We start from the raw sequence: 18,640 nt of genomic DNA, 5'->3' as shown, positions 1-18,640 counted from the left end.
CTCTGTTTCTCCCCAAATCCGTCCAGAACCCACTGACAAATCTTGGGAGACTCCTCATGAAAAGAAGTCGTGAGTCTTCCATAACAGGATTTCCATTAAACGAAGGCAGATGATGATAAAACGCTTGGCCCTGAACCTGAGTCCCCAGCACGGGAGCCCAGGGCCGGCGGGGGGGCTGTGCGGTCCCCAGGCCTTGCCCGCCAGGCCGGCCACCATTAAATCAGGATTAGGAAGAAATGGTGGTGGCTGAGTCTTTCCATCAAGATGAGAGGCCACCGGCCAGGCTCGGGTCATTGGCTTGCGAGGGAGGAGGGGCGTTTGGCCTGTTAGCTGGAAAATATGCAGATGGCCTGCTCCTGGATGGAGTCCCCTAATGCCAGCTCGTTAGGTGACCAGCGCGGTGCGGGCAGCAGGCACCGGGGCTCGGGAGGCGACTGTGTGGGGACGGGCCTGCAGCCTTCTGCTGGGTTTGTTCCCTCTTCTCTTTCTTTCCTTTTTCGTGGGCTGCCCTTGCCTGCTGTCCTCGGCCGGGGCTTGCAGGCAGGGCAGTATGGTTCTGGAGGAAGGAGGCCGGGGGTCCCGCTCTCCATGGACAAGCGGAGCCTCCCCTTGCGAGCTGCTGCCCGGGAGTGAGGACGGAGAGGGACTCAGAGGGGCAGCAGGCACAGACCCCTGTTCTGGGCGGAGAACACGCTGCCCCCCTGAGCTGTGGGTTCTGTGGACACTGTCATCTCCCCATTTTACAGATAAGGAAACTGAGGTGCGGAGAAACTGACTTGCCTACGGGCTGACGGCTGGCAAGGGCAGAGCCGAGGCTCAAATCAAGGTCTGACCCTGCATCCCATGCCCTTTCTAGTCCCTTCCACGATCCCTCCACAGGGGATGACCTGCGGTGGCCCCGGTGGCTGTGACTTTCCAGGCGAGAAGCGCCCTGGCATCCTCCCAGTGGAAATGAAATGTGCCTCGGGATTGAGGTCCAGCCCTACTCTGGGGGCACCATGTACCCTCAAGCCTCAGTTATCTCATCCTTCCCTGAGCCCTGCCGGGGACCAGGCCCGGCCAGGCCAGGCCAGGGTGCCCCGTCGCCCCACTGGGGATGCTGACCCCTGTCCTGCTGCCACGCCGGGGGCTGCCCAGAAGTGAGGATGACCTACCTCACCCCTGGGTCCTTCCAGCTGTCAGGCCCTGGCCTGATGCCCACCCTCCTTCCCCACCCCCAAGCAGGACAGTTCTCAGGCCAGAGATAGACGGATCCACAGGCCACGGGTAGGGCTGGAGTTCAGGGCTGGCAGTGACCTGAGGACCTGTCTGTGGTCAGGAGACGCGCCCCAGAGCTGCCACAGGGCCAGCAGACACTCCAGGCTCTGGGGGCACCCAGCAGAGCTGCTGGAAGGGGTAGGGACGGGTGGGGCGCAGAAGAGGGCAGGACGGGGGCACAAGGGCCTCACCTACCCACAGATCTCCCAACTCAAGCGTCCACACGGTACCAGCCCTGCGTGAAAATCCGATTCAAACTGGGTTAATCCAGCAAGAGTTTATCGTCTACAAGGCTTCCAAGTCCAGGCCTGGCTGGATCCAGGTCCCAAGAAAGTCCCAGGCTGACCCTGGGGCAGGGCAATGGCGGCTCCAGCCAAACTCGCACGGGAGAGGAGAGGGGCGTGGCACCAGGAGGACATCCACACCATCCTCTCACTGCCCTGCCGGGAGCTGGGAGCCAGGCTGAGGGGTCCAAGTCCTCGCCGGCAGGTGTGTGCCCACCATGGGGCCCAGACAGCTGCGGCGCTTCTCTCCTCCTAAGATCAGGTGAACGAGGTCCCTGCAAAGGCCTGGCCTACACACTGGGCCACGCCTGCCCCTCTCGGGGAAGCGGGCGGGCAGCGGCAGGACGACGGGGCACAGGGGTGGGGACACTGGGAGGGACACGCATGGGTGCCTGCTGGGTGCTCACGGCGCCACCTCCACCCAGCGTGAGTATCCACTAGGTTCCGCTTTCCCGCTCAGAACTGTCCTGCTTTAGATGATAAACATACTGGACACTTTGTATCATCTCATTTTTTCTTAAGTTTTGATTTTTTTTAAAAATAAGATTACATAAGCTATATGTTTTACTATAGGAACATTAACAGAAAAGTTTACAAAGGAACCACACAAGTCACTCAGAGCCTGACCACTGTTAATACTTGGATGCATTTCCTTTCACCCCTCTTTCCACGTGGAAATAAATGTTTTAACACAGTCTGGATTGTACTGTCTGTCTAGTGTGGTACTGGGGTTTTTTTGGTGTTGATTCTCTCATTTAAGCCCCGAGAGTGTTACAAGCCCTGTCTGCATATGAGGAGGCTGCCTGGAGTCAGCATATGTCCTGGTGGCCCATAGACGGTACCCACGTCAGCTGCAGGCGGTCCACAGCGGGGCCAGGTCCAGAGACCTGCAGCCGGACCCAACGGCAGGGCGTTTGAGCTGCTGCCCAGTGAGCCCCAGGGCCTGTGCCCGAGACAGTGTCCTCCCCCTGCCACAGGGGAGGCACCACGGGGTGAGCCGAGCCGGGGAGATTCTGCTCCACCCGGGCCACGCCCCGACAGCAGGGCCGGCGCCAGACCCAGATCCAGACCGGAGCACAGCCAGGGTTGTCACCTGAGGGGGGCAGGTAAGGAGCTATCAGGGCTGTAGGTCCATCCGGGGCCACTCTGTGGAAGCCTCCCCTGCCAGTCACGGGGGACGTGAGGCTGGGTCCCGGGGCCCCTGGGCTTCGGGGCTGCAAGGCTGCTCCTCTCACCCCCAGCCTCAGCCATAGCAGCCTTGCTTCACCTGCTCCGTGAACTTTTTGTTTGAATAAGGAACGGCTGCTAAAGAGAAAACAAGAACAGTCTGGACGGGGTGCTCTTGTGTCTCGTTCCCAGAGGGCGCATCCCCTCAGGACCTAATAGATCTCCAGGCAAAACCTCTGCAGTCAGATGATGTGGGCCAACCTTGGGTTATAGAAATGACAGAAGCCTCCCTAAGCCTGTCCTCGAGGCTGCAAACATCCTGGTCTCCTGAGCTTGGTTAGCGAGGGGTCCCTGACTTGGGGGCCAGGCACAGGGACCGTGTGCCCTGGAGCCCACTCTGAGCTGAGCTGTGAGCGCTGGCGACCCCTCGGCGCGAGCAGCACAGATCCGAGCCGTGCTGCCCTCCGAGGAGCGTGGGGTCCCAGCCTGCGCCCCCTCCCTGGCTACCCTGGTGGGCAGGGGGCCCCGCAGGCCCACAGGGCTCCAGGCCAGGCGCCCTGCAGCAGTGGCCTTGCCTGGGAGGCATCTCCACCCAGAACACACAGGTACTAACTGCCACGGTGCTGGGCACCCCCGGGATCACAGCCGTGGCAGTGGCCAGCACCCCCGTCGTGGTCGCTCACAGCCTCCTGCACCTGAGCCTCTCGACAGCTCTGAGATGTCCACTCGCCCCGTTTTACAGACCTGAGCCTGAGGCTCGGAGGGGACAGAAGGGCCCAGGCTCTGCCCGTGCCAGTCCAGAGCGAAGGGTCCCAAAGACAGAGGGGGGACCCTCCGATCTGCCACACCCAACAGAAAGCACAAAGCCGGCTCCCAGCAGCTGGGTATTGAACCAGGAAGCTTTATTTACACAGTAAAAGTAACAAGCAAATTCCTGAGAGACTAGAGCGGCTCTAGTGCAAGACAGTCGCGGCCCGTGCGGAGGACAGGCTGCGGTGGGTGGAGGTGGGGGACAGACCCGGCGCCTCTGCACCCAGCGCTTCGCCCCGGGCAGGGGCCTGGCCCAACACTGCCCGTCCTGGCCGCCACACTTCCTGAGGCTCCCCAGTGCCCACGAGGTACAGCTGGGAAAGCGCACACGGCCCCAGAGACCGCCGACTCGCCGTCCCCGCGCCCCGGGACATCGCCCCCCCGCACTGAAACACAATTTCTTTGCCAAAGAGACTATGCTAGAAGGTCAGACTATCCTACCTAGGCTACAAGATCTCCGCTGCGCTCTGGGACTTTTGTTCTTTTCTTTTTTTTTTTAATCTTTTTCTCTTCTTTTCTCTTCTTTTCTCTTTCAAGAGGAATGGTTTTCTCTGGCACCAATAGAAGGGGTCTGGCCAACTGTGTGGCCGTGGCAAGACGCGGCACAACTGCCTACACGGAGGCACCGCCCTGGCCGGGCTGCCGCCCCAGCGCCCGGAGCGGGGTGGGGGGGGGCCGCTCGCGCCCCAGGCCGCGGGGCCTGAAGCGGTCATCGTTCGGGTGACCGGCCCAGAGGCCAGAGCGCACGCAACTTGAGCCCGCGGCGGGGCATCCAGGGCTTGCGCTGAGGCCCCCGGCAGTGCCAGCCGGAGCGCGGAAACGCACACGCCAACCCTGCCTGGAGACCCATTTGGATGTTGGGTTTTTTTTCTAAGGTGGACTTTTCCTTTATTTAAATTTTCTTTCCGCGTACAAATTCACAAGACTTTCCTGCTACAAAAATTTTGCTGAAAAGTAAGGCTTTCTGAGAATGAAAATTCGTATGCATGATCAGAACAAGCTCTCCTGTGGCCTGGATGTCGTGTCTGCCTGTGGGCCCTGCGCTGGACCCCGGCCTCCACCGTGAGTAAGGCAAGAGGGTTTGCGGTAATGTAAACGGCGAGGCTGTGGCCCTGGCCCCCGGCCCGGCCCGGCCCTCACAGGCAGCAGCCCGTTAGTCCAGCGGCTCTAGCAGGCGCTCCCTCTGGAGTGAGCAGGGATGCCCCGTGACAGGAAGCCCCCCTCCCCATCCGCGACCCCGTTCTTGTCCTTCAGGGCCCCCGGGGCCGCGGACGGCCTGGCACGGCCCTCCCTCCCGGTTCTCAACTTCCTCAGAGGCAGGAGTTCATGGGCTGCAAGAGGCAGGGCTCCAGCAGAAGTGAGGCTTGGGGGGAGCCCACCAGGCTGCCTGCTGCCCCGCAGGGGCAGCCCCCTGGGGTCAGAGGCAGCCTCCCTCCAAGACCAAATTCCCGGTGCCAGAGGAGCAGAGCACAGATGGGCCTCTGGCAGCGTGGCAGCACCTTCTAGATGAGGTCTGCTCTCTTCAATTAAGACCGACATGAAGCCACCGGAAGGCCATCTCTTTCTCTGAGAGGGGTCACTGGCCATCCTCTCCCCTCCCTGCTACTGTCGTGGGCTTTGGCGAGGAGCTTCAGTTGGGGCAGGAACAGCCAAGAGAGGCCTGAGGCGGCTGGAGAGGGCCAAACCCTGCCTTGGGCTAGGATCCCTTCTGCCTTTTGGGTTGACAGGACCAGCCTGCGGGGAGGTGGGGACGATGGGGCCACTGCTTGCCCTTCCCTGCCACCAGGCCTGGGAAGGGGGAAGGTGACTGGCAGGGTCCAAGGGCGTCCCCTGCGCCACAGGCCCGTGACACCCACCCACCGCCAGGTGCCTTCCCTCCCGGCCCCGAGGAAAGGCCCATCCTGGCTGAGTCTCGCCCCTCTCGGTGGGTGAGGGAGGCGGGATCCTGCTTGTCCTGCCCCAGGAAGGACTGCTGTCCTGCATGAGCCCTCTGTGGCCACTCTTGGTGCGGGCCAGGTGTCAACACCTCCCACCCCAGGCTGTGAGGCGCCAGCACGTACTCTGTGAATTCATACGTTGGTCGCTGGACGCCACCGAACAGCTGCCCCAGCCTCCTCTGGATCAGCTCCAAGACGACGAGCCACCAGGCGGGGATCAGGTGAGACATCCTTCCCCACCCAGGGCCACAGGCTGCCTGGTCCGACTCACCAGGCTCCCCAGGGGAACGTGCCTTTGGAGGGACCTGCCCAGCGCCCGCACACCCGTTACACTCTACAACCTGAGGCTTTCAACACAATCTTGGGGGGCCACAGAGTTGGGGTTTTCTGCAAGCATCTTATGGCTGATTTTTAAGAAAAGCCAAGTATACATGAGAACTGGAGCCCCCTCGCTTTTGATGTAAAAAAGTAAAGGTTTAAGTAAAGTTTCCCAAATACCGCCTCTCTCCTCAGTGGAAAGAAAGCGAGAGCCACCTGTACTCGACCTGCGCGGTGAAGCATCTGCCGTGAACAGAAGTGCAGGAGCAAAGTGACTCCGAGAGAGCCTCGGTCGCGGCAGCGAGTTCCAGAGAACGCGCAGGTATGTTCAGCCTCACGGGAAAAAGGGCCACTCGCTCACAAGCCGGCCCCACTGCTATCGTCTGAGGAAGGCGCCAAGCTGCTGAAAGCCAGATTCCAAGGCAGCAGAGCTCAGGTGGCACGTGTGCACGCGGGGCTGGAGAGGAGCTGTCTGGGAGGGAGACGTCGGGGGGTGGGGCTCCTCGGCAACCCCGGGGGGCGGGGGGCGGGGGGCCCGGAGCCGGGGAGGGTGCGCGCGCGTCTCGCTCTATGCCTGCGGCGGGGAGAGGCACTCGCCACCCTCTGCTCCCCGGCCCACCCGGCCCACCGACAACGAGCCTGCGCGTGAAGGCGGCGGGGCCCCAGAGCGGCCAGCAGACGCCCTCCGTCCCGAAACGAGCGCAGGGCCTGGGGCTGTGCGCCTACACAGAAGTCCTGCTTCCTGAGGACGTTTTCAAGAGGTCGCCCTTTTATGGTGACATCGCTCCACTCACCTGACACTCCGTGACAGGTTGGTCACGGAGAATGGCTGCCAGCTGCCGACCCTGCCAGAGCAGCCCCCAGAGTGGCAGGGAGCCCGGGGCCGGGCCGTCCACGCCGCAGGAGGGGCTCGTGGCTCTGCCTTTTCGGCCAACAGAGCCACCAAATGTCTACCCAACTAGACGGCCTCTAACGAGCGCCCCGAGTTGTTCCCTGGACCCTGAGAGTCCAGATGTGGAGGCCGCCCGGCAGCCCAGGGCCACTGTCCCCCGCACTTGGCATTAAGGCTAAATGGTTCTGGTGTCACCACAGAAGGAAGCCTCTCCCAACCCCGCCCAGGCCCCAAGCGGGAGACCTGGGAGAGAAGGCACGGAATACGACTGAGGGAGGGAGGGCGCTGTGGGCCGACTCCCCCCCACTGAACCTGAGCAGGAGGCCGAGAAGGGCTGTGACCCCAGCGGAGGAACCCGAGCCCGGGTGGAAACCCGGGCCGGCGGTCAGCACGTAGAGCGGGCCGGCCCTGCCGCAGCGCCACGGGACTGCCCAGCGGGGACAGCTGGGACGCTTGGGAAAGAGGGGGAAGGCGACCGAAACCAAGAAGCTTCTCTCCCGGCCGTGGCAGCTCCACGGAGCGTGGGTGTGGTGCTGGTGAAAGGCTGAGACCCTGCACCGCGGGCCCGGCCAGGCGGCTGGTGCTGGGCCAGGACCCCGCGGGCGGGACGGCGTCTGGGGAGGTGGTGGGCTCGCTCCTGGGCCCCGAGGCCTTCCAGGAAGCGCTGATCAGGCCCAGGAGTGGGGCTCCCCCGGGGGGCCCACCCAGCGCCCGGCGGGAGCGGGGGGCGGGAGGCCCGTGGATTCTAGCGCATCCCCTGCCCTGCCCGCCCCGCCGCCGACCGGGGCCCCTCAGTTGTTCTCTATCTGCTCAATGTCCAGCTCGCCGTCCAGGGAGCAGGGGCTATTGCGGACGGCCCCGCGGTCCCGCCAGGCCGTGCCCGGCTCCCCACGCCCGCCGCAGCCCTCGCCTAGGGCGCAGCCACCCGCCTCCTCGCAGCACGGCTCCTCCTGGCAGGCGGGGTGGTCGTCCAGGGACGGGGGCAGAGGCTCGGGGATCGGGGTCCCGGCGGGGGTCCTGCCCCCCGTGCCAGAGGCCGAGAGCAAGGCGGTCCAGGACCTGGTGCTGCTGCTGTGGAGGGCGAAGGGGCTGTGAGGGCCGCGGTCCTCCGTCCCTGTGCTCAGGCCGCTGAGGCTGCTGAAGGTCTGACAGTTCTGTGGGGGAGACAGACACACACGTCACTCAGGGTCACGTTCCTGGAAACCAAGGACCGCATGCCCCAGCCAGCCAGGCCCAGGCCCCTGGGGCTATCTGCTGGTGGGCCCGCCGGGCAGCGGAAGACCACCCAAGTCCCGGCCTCCTCCCCGACCTGGGCAAGGACAAGGATAACGTAGGAAGAAATAGCCCTGGCCGGTGAACACCATGTTAATAAAGAAAATGCGAGGTGCAGTTATTCATCTGCAAATTGGCAAAGAGGACCAGCTTGCTAACACCCAGTTCTGGGGGTACTGGCATGCCCAGAGCCCTTCACACACAACCTTTCTGAAAACGGATCTGAACCCTTCATCAGGCAATTTCACTTCTACAATTTTTATCTGAAGGAAACAATCCGGACGCATGCAGAAATTCAGTGACATGAACGTTCCTCGTCACGCTGTTAAATTGAAAAGAAGAAAGTGACCCAGATTCCCTGCGATAAGGGTCCCATAAAGCATGTCTTTTCAGACAAGGGAAGCCTCTTTAGCCATTAGAAGAACACGGCAGGAGTGGATTTACTGACGCAAACGGAAACACCGCCAGGCCGCACTGCTGCACAAAGGGGGCACGGTGCCCATGCCACCCTCTCGCCGTGATAGGAGGGGACATGGGCCAGGGGGGTTGGGTTGACGTCCACATGGTGCACATCACAGCCACCCAGGGGACCGGTTTCCACATGAGCCCTGGGCCCCTGTGCCCTCAACAGGCACTCAGGTGACAGATGCTGCAGCCCTGCTGGGGAAGGGGCCGGGCTCACAGCTGGGGGCCGCGGAGAGACCCCTCAGCCTCCCTAGGCCCCGGCTGCCTCATCTGTAAGAGGCGAGTGATGGTCCCTGCCTGTCCCACAGGACCTTTGAGCACCCCGTGAGAGAATGTGGCTGCCAAGGGCTCTGCACCCGCCAGGCTCTGCCTCTGCAAGGGGCCAGCCTGGAGGAGGCAGCCTAGGGCCTGCCCGTGGAGGGCAGAGCTTGAACACGGGCCAAGGGTGCTTGGGGCCACTCACTCACAAGAGGGGGCAGGCCCGGCACTGCACACAGATGGGTTCAGCTACACACCTGCTCTCACGGCTGAGCACAGAATCAGGACGGAGAGCTGTACGGACGAGGGTGCCCACAGCCCAGCCCCACGGGTCCCCGACAGGACCAGCAGCAGTGCTGTGCCTTCTCGGGACGAGACAGGAGAGACGTGTGTCGAAGGCAGCAGGAGGGAATCCGGGCTTTGGCTTCCTCCCTGTACACGCTGGGGACTCGGGGGCGCGGGGAGCACCGCACGTCTGCCAATGCCAAGGTCACAGGCCTGTCCCGAGGGCCCCGGTCCTTTCACAGGCGGCAGTGTCTGTATGTCACTTTGAAATAAAGGTGACCACCGGCTGTCACAGCGGGCCAGCTGCTGCAACAGGCTTGGCAGATGGAAAATGAAAGGCGCTCTCTCTGGAGGAAAGTGGCCGGGCCTGCCGTGCACGCGCTTACCGTCCCCACCGGCGCCACGGCGGAAACCACTCTGATGGGTTTGTTCGTCTTGGAATCCTTTGATTAACTGAGAAAGGGAGGCTGGGATACTGGCGGGGTGGGGGGCTCTGGGATTGAGGAAAGAAGGGCTGGGCCACCAATCAGACCTGAGATGCTGGCCCAGGTCGTGGTGGGAGCCAGACTGGGGACCCTCGCGGTGCCCCTCCTGGGCCACGTGGGGCTCGCTGAGGCCCCAGTCCGCACAGGGCACGTTCCCTCCGCTGCCACAGCAGAGGGCCGGAGGCAGCTCCTCATGCAAAACGGCCCCCAAGATCCTCCGTGTCCTCAGGTCAGAACACAAACCTAATGCCGTGTGTGGGCAGAGGCCCCAGATGCCTGCGACGGGAGGGTCCCTGAGGCCCCTTCTGCCTCCCAGCCACTCCCCTGACTGGCCTAGACCTGAGCCAGCCGAAAGGAGAACTGGGTAGGGAGACAAGAAAGAGGGAGGATGGCTCAGCCCGGGCCTACAGAAGCAGCGGTGTGTAAGGAATTTCCGCGAATGGCAGTGTGACCCCTGTTACAAATAATAGCGCCCAGCGTAAACCCGACGTGCCGTGAATGGGTCACAGGTGATGCCGAGACCTTGATGCCCTCAGCCCTACGAACATGTGTTAACTAAGGTGCAGGCGGGTGCCTGACTTCATGGCAAACGTGACAGCGCGTGTCTGGGCGCTAATCATGTTAAACAGCAGCCAGGCCAGCAGCAGGGTGCTGGGGACCCCAGTTTGCGGGAACCTTCCAGAGATGCAGCTTTTGCCTCCAGTGTGCCCTGGCGAGGGCTGAGGTCAGAGAGGCTGTTACAGTCCTGGGTTCCGCCACACACAGGCCTGATGGCTTCACACAAGATCTTCCAACCTCTGGGCCTTGGCCCACCTGACAAATAAGGGCTGGGCCAAGGGCACCCGGGCGACCCCCGTTCTGAATGTCTGGAATAACTGGGTCCTTTATGCTTTGCAGCAGGGCAAGAAGCTGCAAGGTTTGGTTGGTGAATGTTGTCACAAGCAAACCCCAGGATGCCACTGAACCCCACCCTCTGACAGTCCTCAAAGGCACCTACTCCTTGGCTACAAAGCCAGTGTCATGTTGAAAACGTTGTTCACTCAAAACTCAGCTGTTTCAGCCACAGTGAAAACCTGCTGAATGTCCCAGCCGGTGGCACGCCCCACCTGCCGGGGAGGAATGTGACCTGCACAATGGGGCAGTGTGTGTCCTGCCCAGGCTCCATCCCAGGAGGGCCCATCCTGTGTTGGCATCCAGGGCGCGGCCCTGGGGGCAGGGTCCCGCCCAGCCTCTCCTGGCGGCTCGCGCTCCCCAAAGCCCAGCTCCCACGCAAGAATGCTGCACAGGCCTGTTGGAGGCCTGGAGGCCTGTGTGCCCTCAAAAATGTCTGGGGAAAGCTGCAAAGCTTCGAACAAGTTCAAAGCACTGTGTGAACACATCTTTCCAGGGTGAAATGGTTGCTTTGGGACAGACAGTCCCCCCTACGCCAAACTCTGTTCTCTTGAGACTCGGCCTTGGCCCGGGATGGGCCGCCTACTTGGGCATGGGCCTGCCCGGGTAACAAAGCTCAGAGAGAACCATCCATGTGGCCTCAGGCTAGTGGCTGGAGACACTGCTCAGCACCCCAGTCCTAGAGTCTGGAGCGACTTTGGAATGGAGCCCCTGAAAGTCAAGTTGCTTCCATCAGAACTGCCAGGCCTCAGGTACAGGCAGCAGTGTCTCAGCCCACCCACCCAGCCTCCCCAAGTCAGGAGCAACGGCCCCTTCTCTGCACAGCCCTTCTGTGCAGATATCTGCTCCCATCCCCTCCTTCTGGGTGGCAGGCCCCTGACCAGGCCCTGGGGACTGAGACAAAGTCTTCTTCTGGGCTCAGCCCCGCTGGAACTCTGTGCAGCCCTCATTGCAGACAGAGGCCCACCAGACCCGGGTAGTGAGAGCACCCCGAGGGCCAGGCCCGGCTCCCGTCCACACCCAGCCCCAAGCGCCCACACTGTGAAGAGGCCGAGGAGGACGCAGCCCCTCGCCAGCTGAGGGCACCTCTGCCTTGAGCTGCAATCTGAAAACCAAATCCCCCCCTCGGGAACCTCACATTAACTTAACGGACTCGCCCCGTCCTTCTGTGCACGCCGGCCCCCACCCACCCTGCCGAGCCTTGGGCCATGAGCTCCGTCCCCTCCCCAAGTGCCAGCCTGGGGCAGGCAGCCCGGGGCCAAGGGCAAGGCAGACTATGGGGTGCCATGGCTGAGAGCAGGCAGCGGCAGCCCCCTTTCTCCTGGTCATCTTGCCCTAAGGAGGACAGGCTGTTTTCCTCACTCCCGTCTCCCTGGGCCCCATCCTGCCCTTGAACCGGGAAGGCCTCGGGAGCGTGGCGCACGTGGCCCAGGGGAGGAGCGCGGGATGCAGGGTCTGGGGTCGGAGGAACTCGCCCAAGACTGGCTCTTCCACTGACAAGAGTCGCCTCATTTGGGAAATGAACAGTCGTCACTGGCCTGGCTGCCTCCCTGGGCCATTGCAAGGGTCCCACGAGAAAATGGATGCGAAGCGGGGCTGCTGGGGCCCCACCCATGGAAGCTCGTTCCCCAGCGCCTGGCACAGCTCCCCTGCCCCTTCCTACCGGGACAGCCCACAGCCAGTGACTGGCCGATACGGGTTCTGGAGCTGACCCGGGCCTGGGGGGTCAAATCCCAGGCGCTCTTCACACTGCTGGGCCCCCCTGGGTGAGGCTGAGGGCTCCTTCCCTGGCCTGTCTGCTTCCCTCACTTCCTACATGTTTCTCCCAAGGGCCTCCTAATCTCTGGGACCAGATTCCCAGCTGAAGCTCTGCTTCCGAGGAGCCGACCTAAGACGGGAGGTGACAGCACTCTGAATCAACTGCTCATCGGTACTGCTGTTCCTTCCGGAACAGGAACGCCAGGTGCTTGCTGCTCAGAGGCTGACCGTCAGACCCCGTCAGGAGTCCACCTGTCAGGACCAGCCTGCCTTGCGTTTACTGGGGATCAGTGGTTGCTGGGACCTCTCCTTGCTCAGCCCGGGGCCTCATCGTCGTGCCCACGTGAAACTTCTTCTCAGCATCGTGCTGGGACAGAACACGTCTCCCCAAGGCACACGTGTGCTTCCCCTTCTCAGACAAGAAGTGTGACAGAGTCCCCCAGCTTCCCTCTTCCAGCACCATCCTTTGAGGATGGCTCATTTGCTTTTTCCTCTTTCTAATGCTATCTCCCTCTTTGTAATCCAATTCATGGATCTCTCTGTGTTACTGATTTTTAGGGAACCACCTCAAATCCCTCTAGAAAGAGGGGCATAAACAAGCCCAGCCAGCCAGGCGGAAGGAGCAGACCGGGTCCGCGCCTGGCCCAGGCTTCTGGAGCCTTGCAGCCACTCTGCTGCAGGCTGCTGGGCTAGGGCCCTGGCTAAGCGGAGGCATTTCCTCCCCCGAGCAGACACTTTCATGAGAGCAGAATTCTCCAAGTATCAAGAAAACACCAGGCCATGAGAGTGGCTAGCGGCCTGGAAATTTTCTAAGTCTCATTTGTGCTGGAAGCTGGCACAGAGACAACCAGGGCGGTGAGGCATGCGGTTTCCTGGGGTGGCGGTTTTGTTTTGTTTTGTTTTTTAAACTATCTCAGAAAAGAGAAAAAGGCACCGGCTTATTTGCGGCCTATCTTTAATCCATCTTCGGTAAATCTGAATTTCCCATGAAGGCTGGACTGTCTCTCATAGGAAGCCCCAGAGCCCAAGGGGTCAGGTGGTGGGCTGCCCCAGCTCAGAGCTGCGGGTCTGGTGTCGGGTGTCAGGCAGGTGCTGGAGGTGGCCGAGGGTAGTGGGCGCAGCCGGCCCCTCGCTCCAGGCATCCTATCACCGTGCTCAGGCCCCAGCCCCGCTCCACTTCCTGCTCACTCAGGTCTGTCGGGCCCAGCCCGTCTCTGTGACATGCTTATTACCTTTGGACCCCACAAGAGGCAGCCCTTTAGAGCCTGGACTGCTTCCCTACCTCAGGAAGAAGGGCAACGCCGGCCATAGAACCCAGATAGGGAAGCTGGGTCGCCGAGGCCTGAAAGCAGAAAATGAAGCTGCCTGAAGGGAGGAGCCTCTGGGGCCCAGGGAGCACCTCGGATTTGGCACTGGACACTTGAGGTTCTTCCCAGATCACAGGTTCTAGAATCAAACAGCCAGGGGAGGGCAGGACATATCTGAGGGGTGGAAGGACGGCCCTGGCAGTTACTAGGAAGTCCCTGCCTTCCTGGGCCTTTTTCCTCAGCTCACTGCTGCAGAGGCCACAAATGTTTCCTGAGCACCCGTCACCTGGCGGGCTCCTCCTCATCCGCTAGAACCCTGCAGGAGCGTCATCCCCTGCAGAAGCCAGCCTGAGCCCAGGTGTCCCCTGCTGGTCCCCTGCGGCCCTGACCCCGCACCCCACCGCCTGGCTCAGGGGCCGGCTCACAGGAGGTGCTAGTGCAGCCCGGTGGGATGAGAAGGAAGGACTCACTGGGTTGGCCCCGGGGGCTCGACTAGTGTGTCCGCCCAGCCCTAAGGTCCCAGGACGCTGTGGGCACGTCCTCTGAATGGTGGCCAACCCCGTGGTCCGGAGCCCCTCTCCGCCCAGGCCACATTGTGGCAAACGCTGTTTCTGCACCAGGCCCCGGGTGGCAGATGGCCCGCCTGGACGCAGAAGGTACGGAAGCCAATGGCAAGGGGCCTCCCGGCAAGCTCACAATTAGAAAACAAACATTTTCTTTCTGCGGTGTGCATTCTGGCCAGCACACACTCAGGACAGGATTTGTGAAACCACCTCGCTCTCAGCTTGGCGTGGAGGGAATTCTTTGCCTGACAAAAGTCGAGGGACCTTTCCAAAGCACACAGGGCGCTGGCGGGGGGACCAAGGCTAACGCACTGCCGGGACGCATGGGGACCCTGGGGGCGGCTTCTGCACCAGGACTGGGGACACTGAACGTGGGTCCAAGGCCCCAGAGGGGACGGCGGGCCCTGGGTTTTCTTCAGCTGCCTGGAGCTGGGTGCTCCAAGGGCCATGCCAAGGCACAGGGAGACAGGACTGCAGAGCACTGGGACCCTCTCAGCCCAGCCCTCCATTCTCTGTTCGGATATTGGCTTCCAGAGAAAGGGGATGCTTTTCGGAAAAACGGGCAAATCGCCCATCAGTCTAACAGCCTTATCTGCCTTATCTCGGAGGCCGAGAGAAGGGAAGAGACTTGCCCCAAATCCCACAGCTGGTTGATATGCAACCAGTGCCCTTGACTTCCGGGTCGAGCTCAGGAGAACATTCGATCCTCAGGCAGGATGGCGGCCTACAAGAGGCTGGACAAGCCTGGCCTGGAACCCTGGCCCTCTGGGGCCCTGGGAAGTCCTGAAACTTCTCAGCCTCAGTTTCTCATTTGTACAATGAGGCTAATATGAGCCCCAAACGAAGTCACAGAATTGTTTGGAGGGTTAATTGCATTGAGACCATGTAGGAGGCCAAGGAGGCGCTTGGCAAACCTGAGCTCCCTCCTCCCCCCTGCGCCCACCCCGCCGTGCTCAGGCTAAGGTGGGGGGCCCGTGGCTCTCCGTGGATAGCAGCTGCACAGCCAAGGGGTCAGGGGCTCGGCTTTGGGAACAGAATCTATACTCTAGATGGTCAAACCCACTGTCCTTTTTAACCAAAACCTGCTTTCAAAGGAGCCAGAAGACATGCCAGCAACACGAAAGGTGAAATCTCTAGGAATAAAAATACAAGAGATAGAGAAAAGAGATAGGAAGAAAACCTTATAGAACACAAACGTGGGCTTGAACAAATAGAGAGACATCCTGTCTGTGGGCAGGAAGACTCGACCTCAAAAAGGTGTGAATTCTCCCCAAGTTAATTCAGAAGTCTAACACAATCCCAATCTGCAACAGCTACAGCGGCCCTCCCCCCATCGCAAGACAAGCTGATTCTCAAGTTTTCATCGGAAAAATAAACAGGTGAGAATAATCAGGAAGCCTCTGCGAAGAACAATTAGGAGAGACTAGTCTTACCAGATGCTAAAACATACTACAGAGCCTCAAAATTAGGAGTATACTACTATATGAGGACACACAGAGACTAATGAAATAGAAGAGAATGTTCTGAAATAGCCCCAGGTTAGCATATGATAAAGGTGGAATCTCAAAGCAGAGAGAAAAAGATGGAATTTTCAATAGCTGGTAGGGAGACCAGTGGGTAGACATATTAAAAAAGAAAAAAAAAATGTTGGCTCCATATTCATACCACATACAGGATAAGCTCCACATAGACCAAATACTGCAATATAAAACCATAAAAACACTAGAAGGAAACATAGGAGAATTCCTTTATAGCCTTTCTAAAATCCAACATTCAGAGCCATAAAAGAAATAATTAATAAATTTGATAAAAAATGTATACACGTCAAAAAACGCTAAAAGCACCGGTGGGATTGTAAAATTGTGCAGTCGCTTTGGAAAACAGACTGGCAGTTTCTCAAAATGTTAAACACAGAGTTACCACAGGACCCAGCAATTCCACCCCTAGGTATATACCCAAGAGAAATGAAAACACATGCCCGTACAAAAACATGCACGTCAACATTCACAGCAGTATTATTCATAATATCCAAAAAGAGGGAACAACCCAAATGTCCACCAATTAGCAAATGGATAAATAAAATGTGGTAGGAATATTTTTCGGCCATAAAAAGGAATGGAGGGACTTCCCTGGTGGCACAGTGGTTAAGAATCCTCCTGCCAATGCAGGGGACACAGGTTCGATTCCTGGTCCAGGAAGATCCCACATGCCGCGGAGCAACTGGGCCCGTGCGCCACAACTACTGAGCCTGAGCTCCAGAGCCCGTGAGCCACAACTACTGAGCCCGCGTGCCACAACTACTGAGGCCCGTACGCCTAGAGCCCATGCTCCGCAACAAGAGAAGCCACCGCAGTGAGAAGCACGCATACTGCAAAGAAGGGTAGCCCCCGCTCGCCGCAACTAAAGAAAGCCCACGCGCAGCAACAAAGACCCAATGCCACCAAAAATATAAAATAAATTAAAAAAAAAAAAAAGGAATGGAGTTACTGACACATGCTACAACATGGATGAACCTTGAAAACATTATGCTGCTCAGTGAAAGAAGCCAGTCAACGAGAGACCACATTACTGTATGACTCCATTTATATGAAATACCCAGAACAGGCAGATCCAGAGAGACAGAAAGTAGATTAGTGGCTGCCTGAGGCTGGGGTGGCTAAGGGTGAATAGTGACTGGCAATGGGTATGAGGTTTTTTGGCGGGGGGATGATGAAAATATTCCACAATTGACTGTGGTGATGATTGCACAATTCTGTGAACATACTAAACACCACTAAAATTGTTTGCTTTAAATGGGTGAATTGCATAGCATGTGAATTATAAAGCTGTTAAAGAATGCCAAAAGCAAAGTCAAAACACAAAGAACAAATTAGAAATAAACATTTGCAACTCATAGCGAGGCAAAAACGAATCTAATATAGAATCGAGAAAAAGAGCGACACCTCAATTTTTTTTAAGGGCCAATGAATACAGCAGAGGACACACGAACGACCTTTAACTATAAGCTGCTCGACTGACTAGAAAAATGCTGACTAAATGACACAGAGAAACCATCTTTCACCTATCCGGTTGGCAAAATCCACATGTTTGATGAGAATCTGCCGAGGCGGCGGTGGGGAAACGGACCACCTGGGGCACCCGTCGGTGGTGCGGGCCCCCCTCAGTGTCACCTGGGCAATATCCTCCCAGACGACAAGTGCGTACAACCTGCAACCCGCCACGCTAGTGGCAGGATGTGCCCACAGAGGGTACACCTGCAAGTCTGAAAGGACCCACAGGCAACGCAGTTCACAGCTGAGAGGACTGCCCCCGGCTTGGGAGTCCGCAGCCGGGGCCTGGGAATGAAAAGTGGGGCACGTCCACACAACAGACCCTCCCGTGCTGGAAAAAAGGCGGCAGCGGCTCAGCTCTGACACCGAAACACTTCCAGGGTCTATTATTTAAGGCAGCAAGGTGCAGAAAGCTAGATATTAGCATGCTATCTTTCATATATGAAAGGAGAATAAAACAAGAACCTTCTTATTTGCTTGTATTTTTATAAAGGATTTCGAGAAGGATCACAGGAAACAAATAAGGAGTTAACCTGAGGCCACGGGGGATGGGAGGGATGGGAGTAAGACTTTCCCTGTATACTGTTTTAATTTTTGAACATGTGAATGTACTATCAAAAAATATGTGTGTGTGTTTATTTTAAAAGGAAAGGACACTCTAAGCTAGGAATGAAGAAGAGGATGACTCACAGGCCAAAAAATCTTACTGAAATGGTCACTCAGATTTTCAAAAAAAGAAGTCCCCCTCCCAAACCATCTCCATATTAAATCATTGTAATGTTTCTCCACCAAAGTTCTTTTTGACTTTCCTTTTCTCCTATTGGCAGGAACAAGGCTTATGCATCACCAAAAAAATGGCACTTTGCAAAACTGTGCAGACCAAAAAAAAAACCCCTCTACCGGGTTCCTGCATTTAATAATCACCAAATTAAATCTGAGTTTCACACGAGCACAAGACGTGAAAACATCAGGAAGGCCCAACCCTTGAACGGCAAACAGGCCACACATGTGCCAGACATCTGCCTGTGGGCAGTCGGCTGTGCGGGCCTTTTCCCGGGGCTGGTAGGCGGGCTCACAAACACAGGCAGTGGGAAATCCCTGGGAAACATCTCGCTGTTCTAGAGGTTTGCAGGGCTCCCCGCCTGCCTGGTGGAGGCTGGCCTGGGGTCTTCGCTCCACGGGAGAACACTGCTGGGCCTTGTGGGTGACCCAAGGCGGGGCCGGGGCTGCTTTGCGCCCCCAACAAGGCCCGTCTCTTGGACTGTGCCCACCTTGCCCAAATGGGCCGTTGCCCGCCATTCAGAGCAGCTGCCCGGCCCTGCCCCAAGGCAGGGCAAGGTGGCTGCTTGTCAGAAACAGTCAGGGGGAACAGCCCCCGCGTGTCTGCGAGAGGCTTGGTGCCGAGGGAGCGTCAGGACACACGCCGAGGACGGGCGTGTGGGCCAGGTGTCTGCAGTTGTGGTGCGTGTGAACACAGAGCCCCCGCTTCCACCTGTCAGCATATTTCCACACCTGGTGAACACACGAAAAGCAGAGAGTAAGCTCAAAGTGTCAGATTCAGCTGGATTTCCTTTCTATTTGGTGCGGGGGGGAGGGGAGGATCTCTTCTCCCCTCCTTAACGATAAAATACAAATCATAAA

General features: G+C 58.9%; 1 protein-coding gene across 1 annotated transcript in view; it reads right to left on the bottom strand.

Moving 5' to 3' along the window:
• Window positions 1-3,589: 3,589 nt before the first annotated feature.
• FAM53B (family with sequence similarity 53 member B) overlaps window positions 3,590-18,640 on the bottom strand; it is a 114,490-nt gene continuing 99,439 nt past the window's right edge. The window contains exon 5 of the mRNA XM_061185419.1: window positions 3,590-7,819. Coding sequence (XP_061041402.1) covers window positions 7,457-7,819 — 363 coding nt within the window. The 3' untranslated portion in view covers window positions 3,590-7,456. The remainder of the gene's footprint in view (window positions 7,820-18,640) is intronic.

This window comes from Eubalaena glacialis, chromosome 1 (genome assembly GCF_028564815.1).
Source record: "Eubalaena glacialis isolate mEubGla1 chromosome 1, mEubGla1.1.hap2.+ XY, whole genome shotgun sequence".
NCBI classification, from domain to species: Eukaryota; Metazoa; Chordata; class Mammalia; order Artiodactyla; family Balaenidae; genus Eubalaena; species Eubalaena glacialis.
The sequence above is the reverse complement of the archived record's forward strand: the minus strand, read 5'-3'. Positions and strand labels throughout refer to the sequence as shown.